Here is a 16,613-nt window from a genome sequence, read left to right as displayed (position 1 = left end):
AACGTGCGTGCGGGACCAGCGGAAACAAAAGCAGAAGATTGTCGACAGCAAAGCTTCACGCAAAGGCTTCAGTGGACCACAGCAGGGTCGGTTTCCGCAAATTAAAGAGCTGCTCAGCGAGTATGTGCTAGAGCAGCGAGCGGCACAGCGGCCCGTGACGACAGAACTGCTCCAAGTGCGGGCTATGCAATTAGTCTTAGAAAACGGTCTAATGCGGAGCCAGTTTAAAGCGAGCAGGTGCTGGCTAACTTTATGAAGAGGAAAGGCTTTTTCCTCCGAAGGAGAACATGCATATGCGAAAAGTTTTGTGGAGGTATACGATGAAAAGCTTCACAGTTTTCAGAGATTCGTCCTAAACTTGCGGCGCAACAACGGCTACCTGCTCGGGCAAATCGGGAATGCCGATCAGACGCCTCTTTACTTCGACATGCCTGGCACCACAACCGTCGAGAAGAAGGGGGCGAAGCAAGTTCGCGTGCTGACATCGGTCCACGGTAAAACTACAGTGACGGCAATGCTCTGTTACACGTCCGATGGGCACAAGCTTCGCCCGTACCTCATATTTAAATGGAAGACGCTCCCGAAAGGAGTCGTTTTTTCGAGTGGTGTGATCGTGCAGGCCAGCGACAAAAATGGGTGCGCGTTGCAATCGATGTCTTAAGTTTTTTTTTTTTTTTTCGCGGTGGAAATCGGGTGCGCGTTACAATCGAGCGCGCGGTAGAATCGAGTAAATACGGTAGCAGCCTTCTTGAAGTTTTAAGTTTTTTGGCATATACTATAGTAACAGCCCTTTGGAACAGTACCGTAAATGACTGTCGCAAGCGTTTCAGAGAGAAACTGACTACCAGACATGTGAAGCAGCTGCTCTCCTTTCATGAAAACTTGTGAAAATTGACGCCTGCAAAAACAATATTCTTGATATTGAATTCTGTATTCGTTTGTTTTTTTTTTCACTTCAATTCTAAAGCACCCTTTGCACACTCCCAGTGATAAGAGCCTGTAACTTTTACTTGACATAGTCTAAAAATTGCGGGCATTTTGCGCTAAGTTACACAAAGCTTGGCACAGGGAAGCACAGGCCTGTCGCTGCTCTTACTCACAGTCAACCGACACGTGTATGTAGCTTCGAGATGCACGACTTTTTTCCTCCGGGGTACGCTCTTTCTTAGCACAATCATGACTCTCTGGACATGATCGGGTGCAGCCACGCTATGCACTATAAAGCGGTGTTTGCAAGCGATGTCTCCATGGCGAGGTGTGGCTTGGCTACTGTCCAGCTTTGCCAGGTGGTACGGTTTCTGTTCACTAGATGGCGCGATACTTCTTTCCTCTTTGCTCTCTAAACATCTTTTTGTCTCTTTTGTTGATAGTCTCTTTTCTATATTTGTTTCTATTTAGTATTAGTCTCTTTCTGTGCTACACTTTGCTCTCTCCCTTCCTCCCTTTCCTTTTAGCACGTTGCACGTCATTCTTTCTCTATTCTCATTGTATATGCACTGTTTTTTTTTTCATTATTTAACACCAACTGGCCCAACATTGATCACTGCTTACCCTTCTCCCAGCGGTGGGAAACCTGCGCCGACAGGAAATTACTGTGCTATACTGCTCCAAAAGGGTCTTTTTTGTCTCATTTGCGCCATTGCTGTGCCACAAGGTTGTTTTGGAACCGAAAGTAATGATGACGACGCGCATCATGAGCGGATAATATGTGATGGTTGCCATCTTGTGCACTGGCGCTGCTGTAAAAGCACGGTATTGGCGATCAATGATTCTGACTTCCGTCCTTAAGTGGCAGTGGCTTTTCTGGTAACTACACTCAAACCTCAATGTAATGAAGTTGAACGGGTGCCACAATTATTTTGTTATATTCATTACTTCATTATATCAATTACAACAGTTTGTGGCAATGTATGCTCAGATGGATGCACACCTATAAGCATGCAAAGAAGGAACCCGCCTTGCAGCCCAATGTACCGCTACGTGACCACGTGTGCGACGAAAAATAAGCACAGTCGAACCTCATTAATTCGAACACACTTAATTCTAATTTCCTTGTAGGCCCGTGTGCTCAGATTTGGGTGCACGTTAAAGAACCCCAGGTGGTCGAAATTTCCGGAGCCCTCCACTACGGCGTCTCTCATAATCATATGGTGGTTTTGGGACGATAAACCCCACAAATCAATCAATCAATTAATTCTAATTTCCGGTTAATTCAAAGTCATGCTGAGGTCCCGTCAAAGCTATGTGTATTCCAATAGGCGAAAACGCCCTGTAATTCGAACACGCAAGCACTTGGGCGGTTAATTCGAAAATACTGCGCTCCGAAAATGCTCTCAGCACGATTCCCAATCCCGCGGCGGCACTTCTTAATGCTACGCGTGGAGAAAGAAAAGAATAAAAGAAAAGACTGTGGCGGATTGTTTGCTCTTTCTCAAATGCCGATCTGCGACGTGCCTGTGCCACGCTTCTCCCTTTTCCGTTTCTACACGTAGAAACCCTGCTTTCAAGGCCGCGTGCGAAGAGAGAGGGAAAAAAAAGAAAGCTGCAGAGAGTAGCAGTGGAGATGCAGTTGCTGCCGTCGTCTTTAAGGCACGGAGAGGGAAATCGCTTTGCGCCACTTCTCATTCATGTGACCCGCTGAGCACTTCCTCAATCCTCTCCGCTGGCCGTGTGAGGTAGACAGCTCTCTCGGCCGCACGTGGCTTAGCTGTAAGGTCTGCGTGGTAGTTTTGAAAGAGTTGCGCCGAATGAGCGTCAAACTCTGCAGAAAACGATACACTTAACACACTGCGGTCGCTTTTCTATTATAGACTATTAGATAGACTAATTTAGTTTGTTATAACCATTTAGTGGTCAATTTTACTTCTGTATAATGAGGCTTAAAATGCATGGTTCTCAATGGAGCTTTCAAGGGGAATTTAATTTACTTTGTTATATCCATTATTTTGTTATATCTCATTACATTATAACGAGGTTTGAGTCTAATGGCAAAGAACGAACACGATGAGGTAACTTTCGAAAAGTGCGCCACTATGACCTAGCGCGCCAGTCTGATTGCCAGTATGACCACACAATATGGGGAAGTGTCCATATTGTGTGGCACATACACTGAAGCCTCAATATAACGAATTATCGGGTATAACGAAGTAAGTGAAGAATAATTTTCTAGATACAGTGTTAAATATACAGTCGAACCCGACTACAATGAAAATGGGGGGGGGGGGGAAACATTTCGTTGAAGCGAAAATCTCGTTGTAGTGAAATAGAAAAATTATAGCTAATTTGAGCTAGCCAAACAAAGGAACTTTTATTCCCAAAATTCAAAAAGTGTTGGCTGCTTCCTATTTTTTCCCAGGAGCATCACAACGCGATTCTCACTTATGCTTTGCGACGCCATGGTGAAAAACACGCTGAAACAATGGCCACAACGGGTTTCGTGAATGAACCTAACAGTTGCATTAACACTTATGCACCAGCAGCTGTTCACCATCAAATGTATCAGACAACGCCGAGATGGAGGCGGGGTATCGTGGAGCGGTGACTTTTGCCTTATTTTATGCTATTCTTATCCATCACTCGCGGCTGGCTGATTTTGCTCATAATGCAAATGAACTCTGATTAGTTACCACACTGGCTAAGTGCAAACAGAATCATAAGCATTGGTATCGGAAAACGCATCGTTCCGTCATTGCACCCAACAGCTGTGTGAAGAAAATCATGAACTGAGCGACTGAGCTTCAGCGTCGGATCGCCTGCGGCTCAAAAGAAAGCCAGTGGTAAAAGCAGGGCAGTCTGATTGCCATTGCTATCGAGCAATAGCGGCACCCATGCTTAGTAAACAGCGGCTGATGGTGCCAACATGTGTTTTAGACATTGTCGATGTATTTTCAGGTTCTAAAAATACAATGACAAAGTCTAAAACACATCTTAAAATCATCAAAATGTTAAAGATTGTGTTTACTGCATAACATTACATATCTGAGCCTGGAATTGCACCGTCAAACTTCGTTGGAGCAGACGGCAGAAGAAAAATTGTTCGCTGTGGCGACAGTATTTATGCATTGACTCCTATGAACTGCTGAAGGCAAAACTAGAATTTTTCCTTGTAGCGTAAATTTCTTTGAAGCAGCGTTCGTTGTTGTGGGGTTCGACTGTATACCTTTATAACGAATTTTCAGATATAACAAAGTACTTTCGTGGTAGGCGTGACCTTGTTGTAACAAGGTTTGAGAAGTACTTATTCATCATGAGGACAGTTTCTGTGCACAGTGAAATACTTCACACTGAGCTGGAACAGCTTTTCTGTTAAAATTATTGTAACAGGAGATCTCTGATGCTATTAATTTCAATACTGAGGTCAATTTAAGATGGTTGCATGCCATAAAAGCAGTGCACGTCTCCATGACCATGCTTCTAAATAAATTACAGTTTATTGCATTATCCTGTGGATTGAATGTAGTGTATTTACATGCCAATTATTTCACTGCATTTTCTATTTCCTTTCAGAATGAACTGGAAGAAAGTGAAGTGGAAGCCGTGTGGTCGGACGTTGAGTATTCTTATAATTGAGGGACACTCAGACATTGTAGTAAAAGAAGTGTTGTTAGCTAGTGTGTCACGTGCATTTATGGGAATCATGTGTGCACCGTGTGGATTAGTGGGGAAATCCGCATTGGGGAAATCTGCCATCTACACTGCCCACAGCACACATTGTGAGTTCAAGATTATGTAAGGACCGACTCTGGTCCATTGACCTGTGAGTCTGACTTTGCGTGTATCTTTTACTTCACAAGAGATATAAAGGTCTCACTGCAAGAGTTTTTTGTGAAAGTCTCACTCATTGTTTGCATGTGCCAAAGCATGTTACATGATAATCCTACTGCATATGACTGCAAGACCTTGCAATGACTGACTGAGCACTTGAATCCTTTCAGGACTGTGGTAAGGGAGTACAAAGGCTAACGCCACCGACGCAGTGGTGAATTTTACAGAGGGGCTTTTAAAGAAGCCATCACATGGTCACTCAACAATTTGTCGTTTCTGGCGAAAACTAGAAGTAAAGGTTGTGAGAATTTGGCCATAAAAAAGTGGGCCATGAAAATATATCTGTGCAAAACAAGCCCGGGAAGTAAAATCGCCGGCTGTAAAATTCGGCCACTATCGGCGATTGCTATTTTGCCATGGCACATGTGACATCATGTGCAGCAAAGAATGGAACCGGCTTATTCTACCAATGTTTCAGCTAATGAAAATGGTTCAATTTCGGTGCCAAACCGACGAAAGCTAAAATATCTCTCACACGTAGCTGACTACAGAACAATATCGTTTTACAGAATGCAGACGCTCTCACAGCTAACTGTTTGTTACGTCATGGCCCTAGAGTGTGCCGGACTATCAGACTACTTGCAGGTTTATTAAACTACTCTGTTATAAATTAAGTGTGCATCCTAATGGGCTAATATTTTGCCACATAATCTGTGAATGTACAAAGATTAACCAACGTAACAGATATTACAATAGAAAATTGGTTATCGTGGCCCTTTTTCACTCCATGTGGCCATCGTTTTTCAATCCATGTGGCCACGCCTAAAATCTACCATCACGGGCTGGCACATGCTCTCCTGGTCCTCCTCACCATGGACAGTGGTTCTCCACAGTCCTGTCGCAGCTCAAATGCATGTTGCTCTTTTACGTACGTTTGTGCAGTAACTGAAGGCATGCATTGAAAAAAAAAAAAACACAGAATTTGTAAGTCGCACTCACGCTGTCTGTGTTGGTGCTTGTTCGGTAGCTATGAAAAGCCGTCACAGCCAAGTCGCATCTCATACATATCCTTGTTCGAACGTAATTCCTATGTTGAGCATCAAAACAAGCCAAGTAACTCACAGAATGAATGAAATTGACTTTTCTATATCAATTTAATTTTGAGTGCATAGCACTCAAGGTGCCCAGGTTATCGTCCATCTAGAGTCTTGCATTGCATGGTCACACATTGGTCAATACAGTCCTAAACCGAGGCTAAGAATGCTCAATGTCTGTGTTAAATAATTAGCGAGGTCAAAGTAATATAAATAAACAAATTATCAAGAATTAATCGCAATAATTGACCTAAAATAGCGGAAAACGCTCCTGAAACATTCGGCAGAGTGCTGCTCCGCTAGAGGGGGCGCCACCATCTCGGCAAGCGCGCAATTGCCACATGAATCGCTGAATCGACCGTGCTGCACACATCCTCCGTCTCGTCACTATTAGGACTGCAGTTACCGCACCCCACACTAATACCTGCACAAGATCTGCATCAACCGCACATTTAGAGTTGGATTCAGAGTATTTAAAGCTTCGGCAAATGGTCTTTGTACGTGCCGAGTATCGACCCTTCGGGCCCGAAGCAGAACATAGATGCAAATGAACAGTCAATGGATACGGTTCGAGGCCGTTAGTTATTATTCCGGCACTCACCGCAGCGCTGAACGGCGGCTTTCGCAAGCGTGAACACATTATGTAGATTGTGGCGCTCGTTCGAAAGGCGCGGCCGCGCATATGGTATGCACGCGCGCCCCGCTATCTTCGCGTGTGAATCAGAGCGTCTAAACGTCCGCCGCTCGCTTAGTGTCGGCATAGAGAAAGAAGAAGGTGTCGGCGGGAAAGGGGAAATAACTCGAAAACGTCAAGAACGACGTTCTGCAACAGTTCCCGCCGAAGCGGTGAGTTCCTACGCGCACGCAGCGGCACTGCCATCGCAATCAACGCCAATGACAACTTTCGGCTACTGCCGCTGCTGCTGCTAGGCAGCTGCTGCTGTGGTGTGTGCGGCTCGCTGTGTTTCCGTGGAGGTGGTGGTGGTAGTTGTGTTGCGCCCGTCCGGGGTTGACAGAAAAACACCGCGTCTGCCCGTGGCCCGAGGGTACACCGCACGCATACGGACGGGGCTCTCAGAAACGAGCCTCGTTTCCACCATGTCTACGCTACCGCTTCCCAAGGCGCTGACGCAGCGCAGGACCAACAGTTTGGATCAGGAGAAAGAGAACTTTGAGAAGTCCCAAGTGAGTCTTTCTCGTCGCCCCTGCTCGATTTGAAAAAAAAAAAAAAAATGGGCCTCCGCGATTGGCCTTTCTAGGTTGTACTTTTCGCCGGTTGTAAATGCGCTGGGCAGCATCGGTTTTGCTCGATTTCGGGGTCAGCAGCGTGAAACTGTATGCGGCGGCGGTGTGACTTCCGCACGCCGGGGGCTCTTTTTGTTCGATAGAGCGGATGCGCTACGTCAATCGTGTTGTTTACGTCGTCTTGTTTCGAGCGACATGCGTGTGTGTCGTCGCGATTGCTGGCGCAGACAAGTGCGCGCGAACCGTATCGAGTGACGCTTGCCAGGAAGCGATGATGTATGATTGGTCGTATCTCCCACAACACCCGCCCTTCGCAAGGGGAACTAACCGTACTACACTACGCGTGGGCGTATGCGCCCATCCTCGACCGCGACTCGTTTAGGGGCGATCTCCGGGTCGAGCGATCGAGATATTTTCCTCGTTTTTACGATGCTTTTTCTTTCGACGCGCGCACGTCGTGCTTGGTTCGTGTGCGGAATACCGTTTCCGAGAAGCGGTCTGCCTGTGATCGGTGTGAGCACGCCCGTCGCGCTATTTTCGGGGGTCGGCGACACGAAGAGCTGTGGGGTGCGGCCGAGGGGGTGAACAGTCGCTTGGTGGGCGCGCGGTCGTTTTCACGCGCGCGTGCGATGATAGCTGACCACGGCAAAAGGATAACCGCGACCTCGCTCACGTTACTTTATATGTATATATGTGTATATGTGTATGTTAGCCTATGCATGCTTGTGCGGTTATGTGGCAACCGGCCAGCTGACGGTCACCGTTTGCCGAATGGGTGCCACTGGTTGATAGGAGGGTATACACAAAGCCGTACTTTGAGACGAGAACGCGTCGAATACATTCAGCATGGCTACAAATAAGACTGCAGGGTGATTCCACGAGAGATCGACACGGGGCGAAAAGTTGATATTTTATATTTTGTGTGCATACCACCCAGTAGCCCGAAAGTGAACTTAGTTTTTTTTTTATTAACTGCATAGTTTAGGGCGGGAGGGAATATTGAACTTATTTCGTACAGAGGGACCAATTTCGTCCCTTGTCATTTTTGAAAGTTAACGACGATATAATAACACAAATATTAGCTTGATGAAGACGACTTTTTTCTTAGTAAATGTACATGTAATGAAGAGTGAAGCAGCATTGTTTGAAGCTTGTAGGCTGAAGCAAAAAAGCTCCTGAAAGATGCCTAAACAGGTGACATTTTTTAAAAGTTGCTTGATTTGAGGTTTTGTTTTTTCCTAACCTATACAAGCTAGTGTTCAATAACTTGGTGACCTACTACAACATAATGTTTAAAATATTGTCTGTCAATACCGTTGCTGTACCTTAAACACATAAATTTATAAATGGCCTCAAACTTTCAAATTTGTCGACAGTAAAGCGCATTGAAAAATCAATATTTAAAAAACCCATCTTCGATTTCTCTTAAAATTTCATAAAACGTTCCTCACAGATGATAGAAAAAGAATATTAAAAAAACATATTGCATTATTTTACTTGCAGTGACAATATTACAGGTGGAAGTTCCAGCTTTCCGAGCACGCACTTTGTGCAATAAACGGTTGAGAAATCAAGCTATAAAAGGTAGCTTGTACTCTTGAGCCAGTTGAACAGGACCATACTTACAGAGGGGAAGCAGATTTAACACATTGAGGAATAAATTTCTGTAAAGGTGCATTTCTGGTGCGCTTCACTTAGCTTTAATGCTGGATTAGCCATACATAATGACACACTCTAAGGCTATCCGTACATATTTGCAGATAACACAATAAATTAAAATGCTCTAACACCAGCATAGGACCACGGAAGATAGTACACGAACACTTGGAATGACCCCTTCCCTGATCCCCTCTTGAGCTGAGGAATGCATTGAACAAAAGTCATGGTGTGCTCAAAACACCTTCATTTCAGATGCCGGCTTAATCACTCCCAAGCGTTTCACTCTTAGGTGTAAAAGTGAAGTTTTGTTAATCGCTAAATTATGTTTTGTTAAAATTACGGATTTCTTACCATTTCCTATAGTTGAAACCTTATGATATGCATTGCCTACAAGAGGGGGCGTGTACGAAATTGTTGAGCAGGTGACCGGGAAAAGAAACGCTAAACCGTGTTCAGGTTGAGGAAACGGCAGCAGGGCTACTAAATGTCAATGTCCATTATGCTTCGGTTGATTCTCTCGCGAGCCTATTCCCATTAAAGTGTACTGTACCAAAACGCTAAAAGCAGATGACTTTAATAGCTGTCTCATGTAACCAAGGTGAGCAACTGAGGAGTTAATAACTTAGGAGTCTCAAGCCGCGGCTTGAAACAGCAAATTGAAGTTTTTTGGAAGGGCCTACTTAAAACGGTCATTCTCGTTTACCAAATCTGCTTTTTCTCTGTAAATATGGTCTAGTTCAAATGACTCAGAAGCTCAAGCCCACTTTTTTTAGCTTGATTTCTCAACAGTTTATAGCACTAAGTGCGTTCTCAAAAAGCTTGAACTTCCACCTGTAATATTGTCGCTGCAAATAAAATAATGCAACATGTTTTTTATTATTCTTTTTCAATCATTTCTGAGGATCATTTTATGAGGTTTTAAGAAAAATCAAAGGTAGGGTTTTTTAAATATTGATTTTTATTGTCGACAAATTCGAAAGTTTGAAACCATTTATAAAATTATGTGTTTGAAGTACAGCCTTGGTATTGACAGGCAATATTGCAAACGTTATGTTGTAATAGGTCACCAAGTTATCAAACACCAGCTTGTATAGCTTAGCAGGAAAAAAATCTCAAATCAAACAGCTTTTAAAAAATGTCATCACCTGTTTAGACATCTTTCAAAAGCACTTTGCTTCAGCCTACAAGGCCCCGCCGCGGTGGTCTAGTGGCTAAGGTACTCGGCTGCTGACCCGCAGGGCGCGGGTTCAAATCCCGGCTGCGGCGGCTGCATTTCCGATGGAGGCGGAAATGGTGTAGGCCCGTGTGCTCAGATTTGGGTGCACGTTAAAGAACCCCAGGTGGTCTAAATTTCCGGAGCCCTCCACTATGGCGTCTCTCATAATCACATGGTGGTTTTGGGATGTTAAACCCCACATATCAAAAATGTGGAAAGTGCTCTTTCATCGCAGGAACTGCGGGCTTCAAAAATTTCTTTCGCTTGAATCTCATTTATTCTAAGATTAGCATTGTGTCAGTGCAGTTTTTATTATCATTATTCATTGAAAATATAAAAGTTCATGGCTTGTAGTATGCAGACAAGGGTAACTAAGTCAAGCGACTGCAGTGGGACTCTCGGTTAAGAAAAACACAACAGAAATATATTGGGTAGCATGTCAAAATTACACAGCACAAGTGAAAATATATAGGGAACAATTTAGAAAACCAGGACAAAAAACAAAAAAAGGTTAGTAACACCATCTTGTTTACAGATAGTAGTGTCTGTTCATTGTGGTGGCACTGCCAACTAACCCACAATTATAGTAGTTTGTGGTGGTGAGTTTGTGTGCTCAAGTTGAAATGTAATGTGGTGAAGTAGACAGTAAAGTATGCCTAACATGCATAGTAAGGACACATTCTTGCTCGAATTTCTGTGTGAAAGGCTTCTTCATTTTATGAAACCCTTTAATGTAAAAACTGATTAGGGGATTTTATAACTCCTTATGCAATGCCCAACTAGCCTATAAGGTGCTTTAGACGAATAAGCTCACTCAGCTTTCATAATACAAAACATCACACAGATCACTGACAGCACAGTTACATAGATTACAGCAGTCACTGCTGTCAGTGCAATGGACTAAAAAACACAGTTCTAAGCTTTTAATGTATCAGTAAATCAACAGATCCGCCACACATCAACAACAGCAACAAAATACTGCTCTTGGCTTCAGAGCATGTGAGCTGTACAGAGTGGAGTATACATCGTTACTTGCTGCAGTTGCTCTGGTTCTGCGTTATAGGAAATGGTGTCATTTGGAGACCGATGCTTATACGTGGAACAGTGGCTTTTTAGGTCACTTAAGATAATCCCTTTTAAACGGCCTTGCACTATCTCAGTTGTGTTTTGATAATGTGTTTTCTCAGTGGTATCTCTAGTGCAAAGTACCACTAGCTTCCTCTGGAGATAAGCGTGCCTGTGATAAGCCGACCCCTTTTTGCACTGTTGTCATACTTTTTGGAAAGTCCACACTTGCTAGCATATCTTTGTGCATAGTAGCACTGATTTATAAAGTATATCTGTGGAAATGTCTAAGTTTATTACGACAAATTATTTAAAATGAACATTCTTGAAGCCAATTTCATTTGTACTAGCAAACTTAAGCTTGTGAAAAATTAGGAATAGCACATGTACCTATCATGAATCTAGACCAGCACTTGTACCTAGGCTAGTTGCTCTGTAATCAAACAACCCTTACCCTATGCTGAAGTTCAGGACAAGAATAGAATTAAGGGGTTACGAAGAGCTTTTTCAGGACTCCCCTTTCTTGCTCTTCTCCTTATTTTTACTTGTTTTGTGTGAAGTTACCGTAGTTATATGGTTACTCAATTGAGAAGCACCACGACGTTGACACTTAAGTGTTGTTACACATCGCACTGCTATCTATTCTGTGAAGCCTCTTAGGGGACAATAGATTTGCATTAAAAGTTGGTATGTGAAAGAACAGTGAAGGCAACCAGGTTAGTTTCCATGGAAGGAAAAGATATCAAAAGTTCAAGGTGGCTACATTATTCAAATATTGCGAAACATCACCTGTGTTATGTTGTTTTTGCTCGGCCACTTTTAGCTTGGCAGCTCCGTCGACTGTGTGTGAACAGAGCTCGGATTTCATCAGAGGCTGGGTTCGAGTTAGTTGATATTGTGACATCTTGAAACCAGTAGGAGGACGTGGACAAGGAAACCACAGACAGAGTGCTCTATGTGTTGTTTTCTTGTCCCTGTATACGTGAACTTGCCAGTGTCAAAACATCAGATTTAATATTCCATTTTCCCAAGGAATTCAGTAAGAGGGGACGACGTGTACCTAGAAGAAACATGCTCTCTAGAGTTGGCAAATTCACCATGAGCTGCATGCTTCACAATCTAGATTTACATATTTGCAATAGCAAGGCCTCTGTGAGAGCCTATTTCCTTAATGTGTTTTCGTTTTTCCATAGGTTTCCCACCTATGCCCTGTATTGTAAAGACACCTTAGTGTTGAGTGAATTTGCTGATGTGTGTAAACCTGATTTGTTTTTTATTAATTGTCAGTTAATAACCAAGTTTTCACAGCTGCTGAGGCATTTTAAACTGAGACAGGAAGTTGCATTGATTGACAGTTTTTACTCTATATGGCTGGAGATTATCGTGTCACCCTTAGAGAGTTGGCAAACAGGTCCTGTCTCGTTTTTTCTCTGCAGGCTGTCAGCATCAGCAAAGCCATCAACTCTCAGGAATGCCCAGTGAAAGAGAAGCACGTCAGGAGTATCCTTTTCTTCTCCGTCCTTGTTGAAACACATTTCCTTTCCCTGAAATGGGTTTTATCTCAGTGTTAGTAAATTGCACGCAAAGCAGCCTCGCAGTGGTTTTCCTGTCCTAACTGAACAATTCCATGCCCTGCTGAGATTTTTATTATGTCTTGCTAAGGCGAAATTATGGGACCTTAAATGAACACTGTAGACGAATCACACTTTTTGTCAGATTAAATGTTCAGTGCTTGTGAACTTCCAGAGTGTCAATATTGTGCACAAAAGCATTTTAGTAATCGAAAAATAAATGTAATTTTGGGACACATTTTGTGCCATCAGTACGACACTACAGCCCAATGATGTAGAGTAGGGATTTTCAAACACCCTGCTAAGCTCCATTAGGTGCCAAGGACCTGATCGGCGAAAATCTCGTTTGCCGCATTTGGGTGCTGATATACTTTGCGTTCATGCTGCAAGTAGTGATTCAAGATTGTGTACCGAGTGCTTTCGGAGTAAGAACTTGAGTGCTAGTACGCTATGTTCGCTACTCTTTTGTGCAATGCCAAATGTGAATGGGGTGCTTGGCAAAGAAGAGCAACAAGGTGCACTGCCACAACAAATTCCAATCAGCTGATCAAAGGGCTGCATATGGTTTTTATTGTTCTTTTCTTGATTCTTTTGTTTTTGTGGTGGTAAATCTCATTTGGCTATTCAAAGTACACTTTAAAGGGAAAGTAATTTTATTGAGGGTATCCAGTACAAGGCACCATAAATAAACATCACAGTGGGAAGGCACAGCATTCGCTCCATTGCTACTCGTAATAGCATCTACATGGGCTCTGCCTCATTTCTCTTTCTTCTGACATAAACAAAACAGATCTTTGAAATGATGTAATATGTGGGAGCGTTGCGCTGCTTTTCTTCAGTCAAGAAGAGAAGGTTTATTTTAGAAATGAAACAATCCGTCTGTATGCTTTGTTTTAAACCATGTGTCAAAGTTCAGTCTGTTCTTTTCGGAAGCAACACCAAACTCTATGCATGCAGTTCTTACATGTTGCAAAACAGCACACCATGTGTCTCAGTGGTTTCCGTGATAAGCAGTGCTCGTTTACGGTGCTTTTTTGAAAAACTGTCCACAGATTTCACTGAGTGTTTTCAAATAAATTTTGAGCTGTGTTAAAAGTCTTTCTGGAAATAATTTCATATGGTGCAGCATTTTTGCTAAACCTTGTTTTTTTTGCTTTTATCATTTGCTCTTACGAAAGGGGGGGAGGCGGGGTACTACAATAAATCGTAGCACATAGGAGCAAACTGTTTACTTAAAGGACCCTTGACACCAAATTGGGAAACTTGAGATCCTTGTGTTGTTTGATAGTCGTGCATCCGAGGCCACCTCTGACTGATAATTAGTGGCGAGCGTAGCCTAGCAGGTATTTTAATTTGGTTTTGAAGTAAGGGTGCATGCTCTTTCGAGTATTCAGGTGCAATCGACATTTTCTATGGTTTCACGTAGACTGGGACTCCCCTTGGTAACACTGCTGGGTCAACATTTGTGGGGCGCGCATAATACCCCGACTGGAACCCCTCTCGCTATGTTGTCGGGCTGCTCTCAAAGTGGTTTTGGCTGCTTAAGTCAGGAATGCTTTTCTTTTTTTCTGGGGGGGGGGGGGGGGGGGGGGACGAGACGCTCAAAGCACGCACATCGTTTCATTCTTCACCGCACGTGGGTCCGCCTATTTAAAAAGTCTCAGGCGCTGCTTCACTGTGGGGCACTAGTTTCTTACGGTATTTAGACCGGCGTTCTGAGTTCTAAACTGACGTGAAATTGTTCTTAATTAACGCAACTAACATCAATTACATGATGCTGTAAGCATTTGCAATGTTTGGTATTAACAGATATAGAGCTACAAATTACTGTGAAAAACTCGCTCACAAAACTTTTGCGGTCAGAGGTACTTTAAACTCGTTTGCTATTTAGCATAATTAGACCCTTTCATGGTATTGCTACTGTATAATGTTAATAATTATTAAGCTTTTTGATTTTCTGGTGCTCAAGGCCTTCTAAGTAAATATAATGCTGTGTTGAGCTCTCGTGTACTTTAATACTGAGTTAAAACATGGGCAGGGCATTGAAAGGGTAAACTTCAGCTTTAAATCAGCATGCCTCAAGTAAATACTTACTACATGTGTCTGAATGTATTATGTGCTGTTTCGACACCTCATGCAATTTGAAATCTGAAAGGGAGATAAGGAAAGCTATGCAACACTTCTACTGGAAGTGCCCTTTCTAAGTACATTAGTCCATTCTGCTGTCACTCTGTTCTGCTAATTCTTTCTTGTTTCATTTTTTGTTTCTTTTTTTGCCCCCCCCCCCCATGTTCCAATAAGTGTTCTAAATGCTCATAGTGAATTTGAGAACGCTGCCATTAATGGCTTTGCTGTTCTTCTTCGCCCGTTTGTTCTCCTGAACGAGATGCCCCAGGCCTGATAATCGGCACATTCCACGAGAAAGGTGCCCACACCTTCTGGAGCCTGGTGATGAAGCTCCCTCTGCAGGAGAACCCCATCGTCTGCTGGAAGTGCTGCCACGTGGTGCACAAACTGCTGCGTGAGGGATACCACCGGGTGGGCGGACTAGTGTACAACTTAGGGTTTTCAACTTTCCTCCCTGATTTTCTTGGCACAGTATTGTTCTTTTAGAAAGATTGCTGCATGGAGTGTAAAAAAAGCAAGGTTCCTTACAGATTGCAAAAATTCTTTTAAGGGCCTGAAGGTTTCGAATTAAAATTAAAGGTCCTCTTTTTGATTATATAGATCTACAAAGAGAAGGTTATGGCGTACTTCTGAATAAGGGGCGTATCGGGATATTATGCATGCATATAAGTATCTAAGTGCACCTTATTATATATCACAAAAATGTGAATGAAAGAACTTGCAATAACAAGTCGTCCTTACGTGCTGCCAACGTACATGTCTTTTTTTTCCGGTGCAGTCTTGTTTTGCTGCAGTGATGGCTATCATCTCCAAGGCTTTCAGTAAACACCTTCTGATATCTGATCACTTTTTTTCTTGTGGTGCACTTGAAAGCCTTCTTCAGGCAAGATGAAGTTAGTCTTGGGGAACACGTCAGCTCTGTTTGCTATTGCAAGTAAAAAAGTTACAGATGAGCAATTAGTCTGGCATGGAAGGAAATTTGGTTACTTTGGGAAAAAAATGTTCCATAGTGGACTGTTGTTGGATTCGTAGAATTTTAGTGAACTTATTACATGTACTATCGTGAGCAATATGAGCTCGAACACGCGAGCACATGGCAAATGACCTCAAAATCGACATAATGCGATAGGTTGATGGCGCTGCTGAAACGGTAGGGGGAGAGGAGGGCGCTCTTCCACTGACTGCTGGCACTCCCGCTTGGTTGTTACTGTGAAACGGTAGCTGATCGCGTGCCGTAGGCCGCTAGCAATGAGAACACTAAAAGAAAAATGCAGCGAAAACAAAAGTGAAAGATGCGCATCAAACTGTTCAGCGAACACCAGATAGCTGCAATAAAAACATGACCTGTGCATCACGGCAGGCTAGGTAACAGTCAATATCCTTGTAGCTGCACAGCCTGATAGGTTGTAGCTGTGCTCGTTGATATAAGGTCATGTCACCGCTAACAGCTACAGACAGGTTATAAGTGGCATTTTGCAGCAACAATATCGAGGCAGGAGTGTCAACAGCAAGGCGAAGTGCGCCGCCCTTTTCAATTTGGTTCTGAGAGTGACCACTGCAAATAAGCAGATGTAGGGTGTGAGGCTATTCGCCACACGTTTGCGTCTTCGGGCTCATATTGCTCATGATAGTACATTATTGATTTAAGAAAGAAGATCTGTTTACCATTACAGTTAAGGCAGTGTACCATCATTCCAGTTACAAGTGTAGGTTTCTGAGAATAGTGAACATGGCTCACGCTTAATGTCATGTGCTGAATCAATGCCTCTCATTTCAGACTTCTTTCCCTCTGTTTCCTTTTTACAGTAAAATCTGTTATAGGGTCACAACAACAGTTGTCCACTGCACCAGTGTTTGTGATGGCTACTGGTC

At 43.3% G+C, this 16,613-nt stretch overlaps 2 protein-coding genes across 2 annotated transcripts in view; both read left to right on the top strand.

Annotated features, from left to right (window-relative positions):
* LOC142804088 (anaphase-promoting complex subunit 7-like) overlaps positions 1-4,820 on the top strand; it is a 64,334-nt gene extending 59,514 nt beyond the window's left edge. Inside the window, exon 16 of the mRNA XM_075890658.1 lies at positions 4,507-4,820. Within this exon, the coding sequence (XP_075746773.1) occupies positions 4,507-4,569 (63 nt within the window). The 3' untranslated portion in view covers positions 4,570-4,820. The remainder of the gene's footprint in view (positions 1-4,506) is intronic.
* Positions 4,821-6,714: 1,894 nt separating this feature from the next.
* The window catches only part of LOC119170147 (Huntingtin interacting protein 1), a 130,636-nt gene continuing 120,737 nt past the window's right edge, over positions 6,715-16,613 (top strand). Inside the window, exons 1-3 of the mRNA XM_075890657.1 lie at positions 6,715-7,043; positions 12,480-12,543; positions 15,010-15,152. Coding sequence (XP_075746772.1) covers positions 6,957-7,043; positions 12,480-12,543; positions 15,010-15,152 — 294 coding nt within the window. The 5' untranslated portion in view covers positions 6,715-6,956. The remainder of the gene's footprint in view (positions 7,044-12,479; positions 12,544-15,009; positions 15,153-16,613) is intronic.

The sequence above is a fragment of the Rhipicephalus microplus genome, chromosome 3 (assembly GCF_043290135.1).
Source record: "Rhipicephalus microplus isolate Deutch F79 chromosome 3, USDA_Rmic, whole genome shotgun sequence".
NCBI classification, from domain to species: domain Eukaryota; kingdom Metazoa; phylum Arthropoda; class Arachnida; order Ixodida; family Ixodidae; genus Rhipicephalus; species Rhipicephalus microplus.
This window is presented reverse-complemented; position numbering and strand designations above follow the sequence as displayed.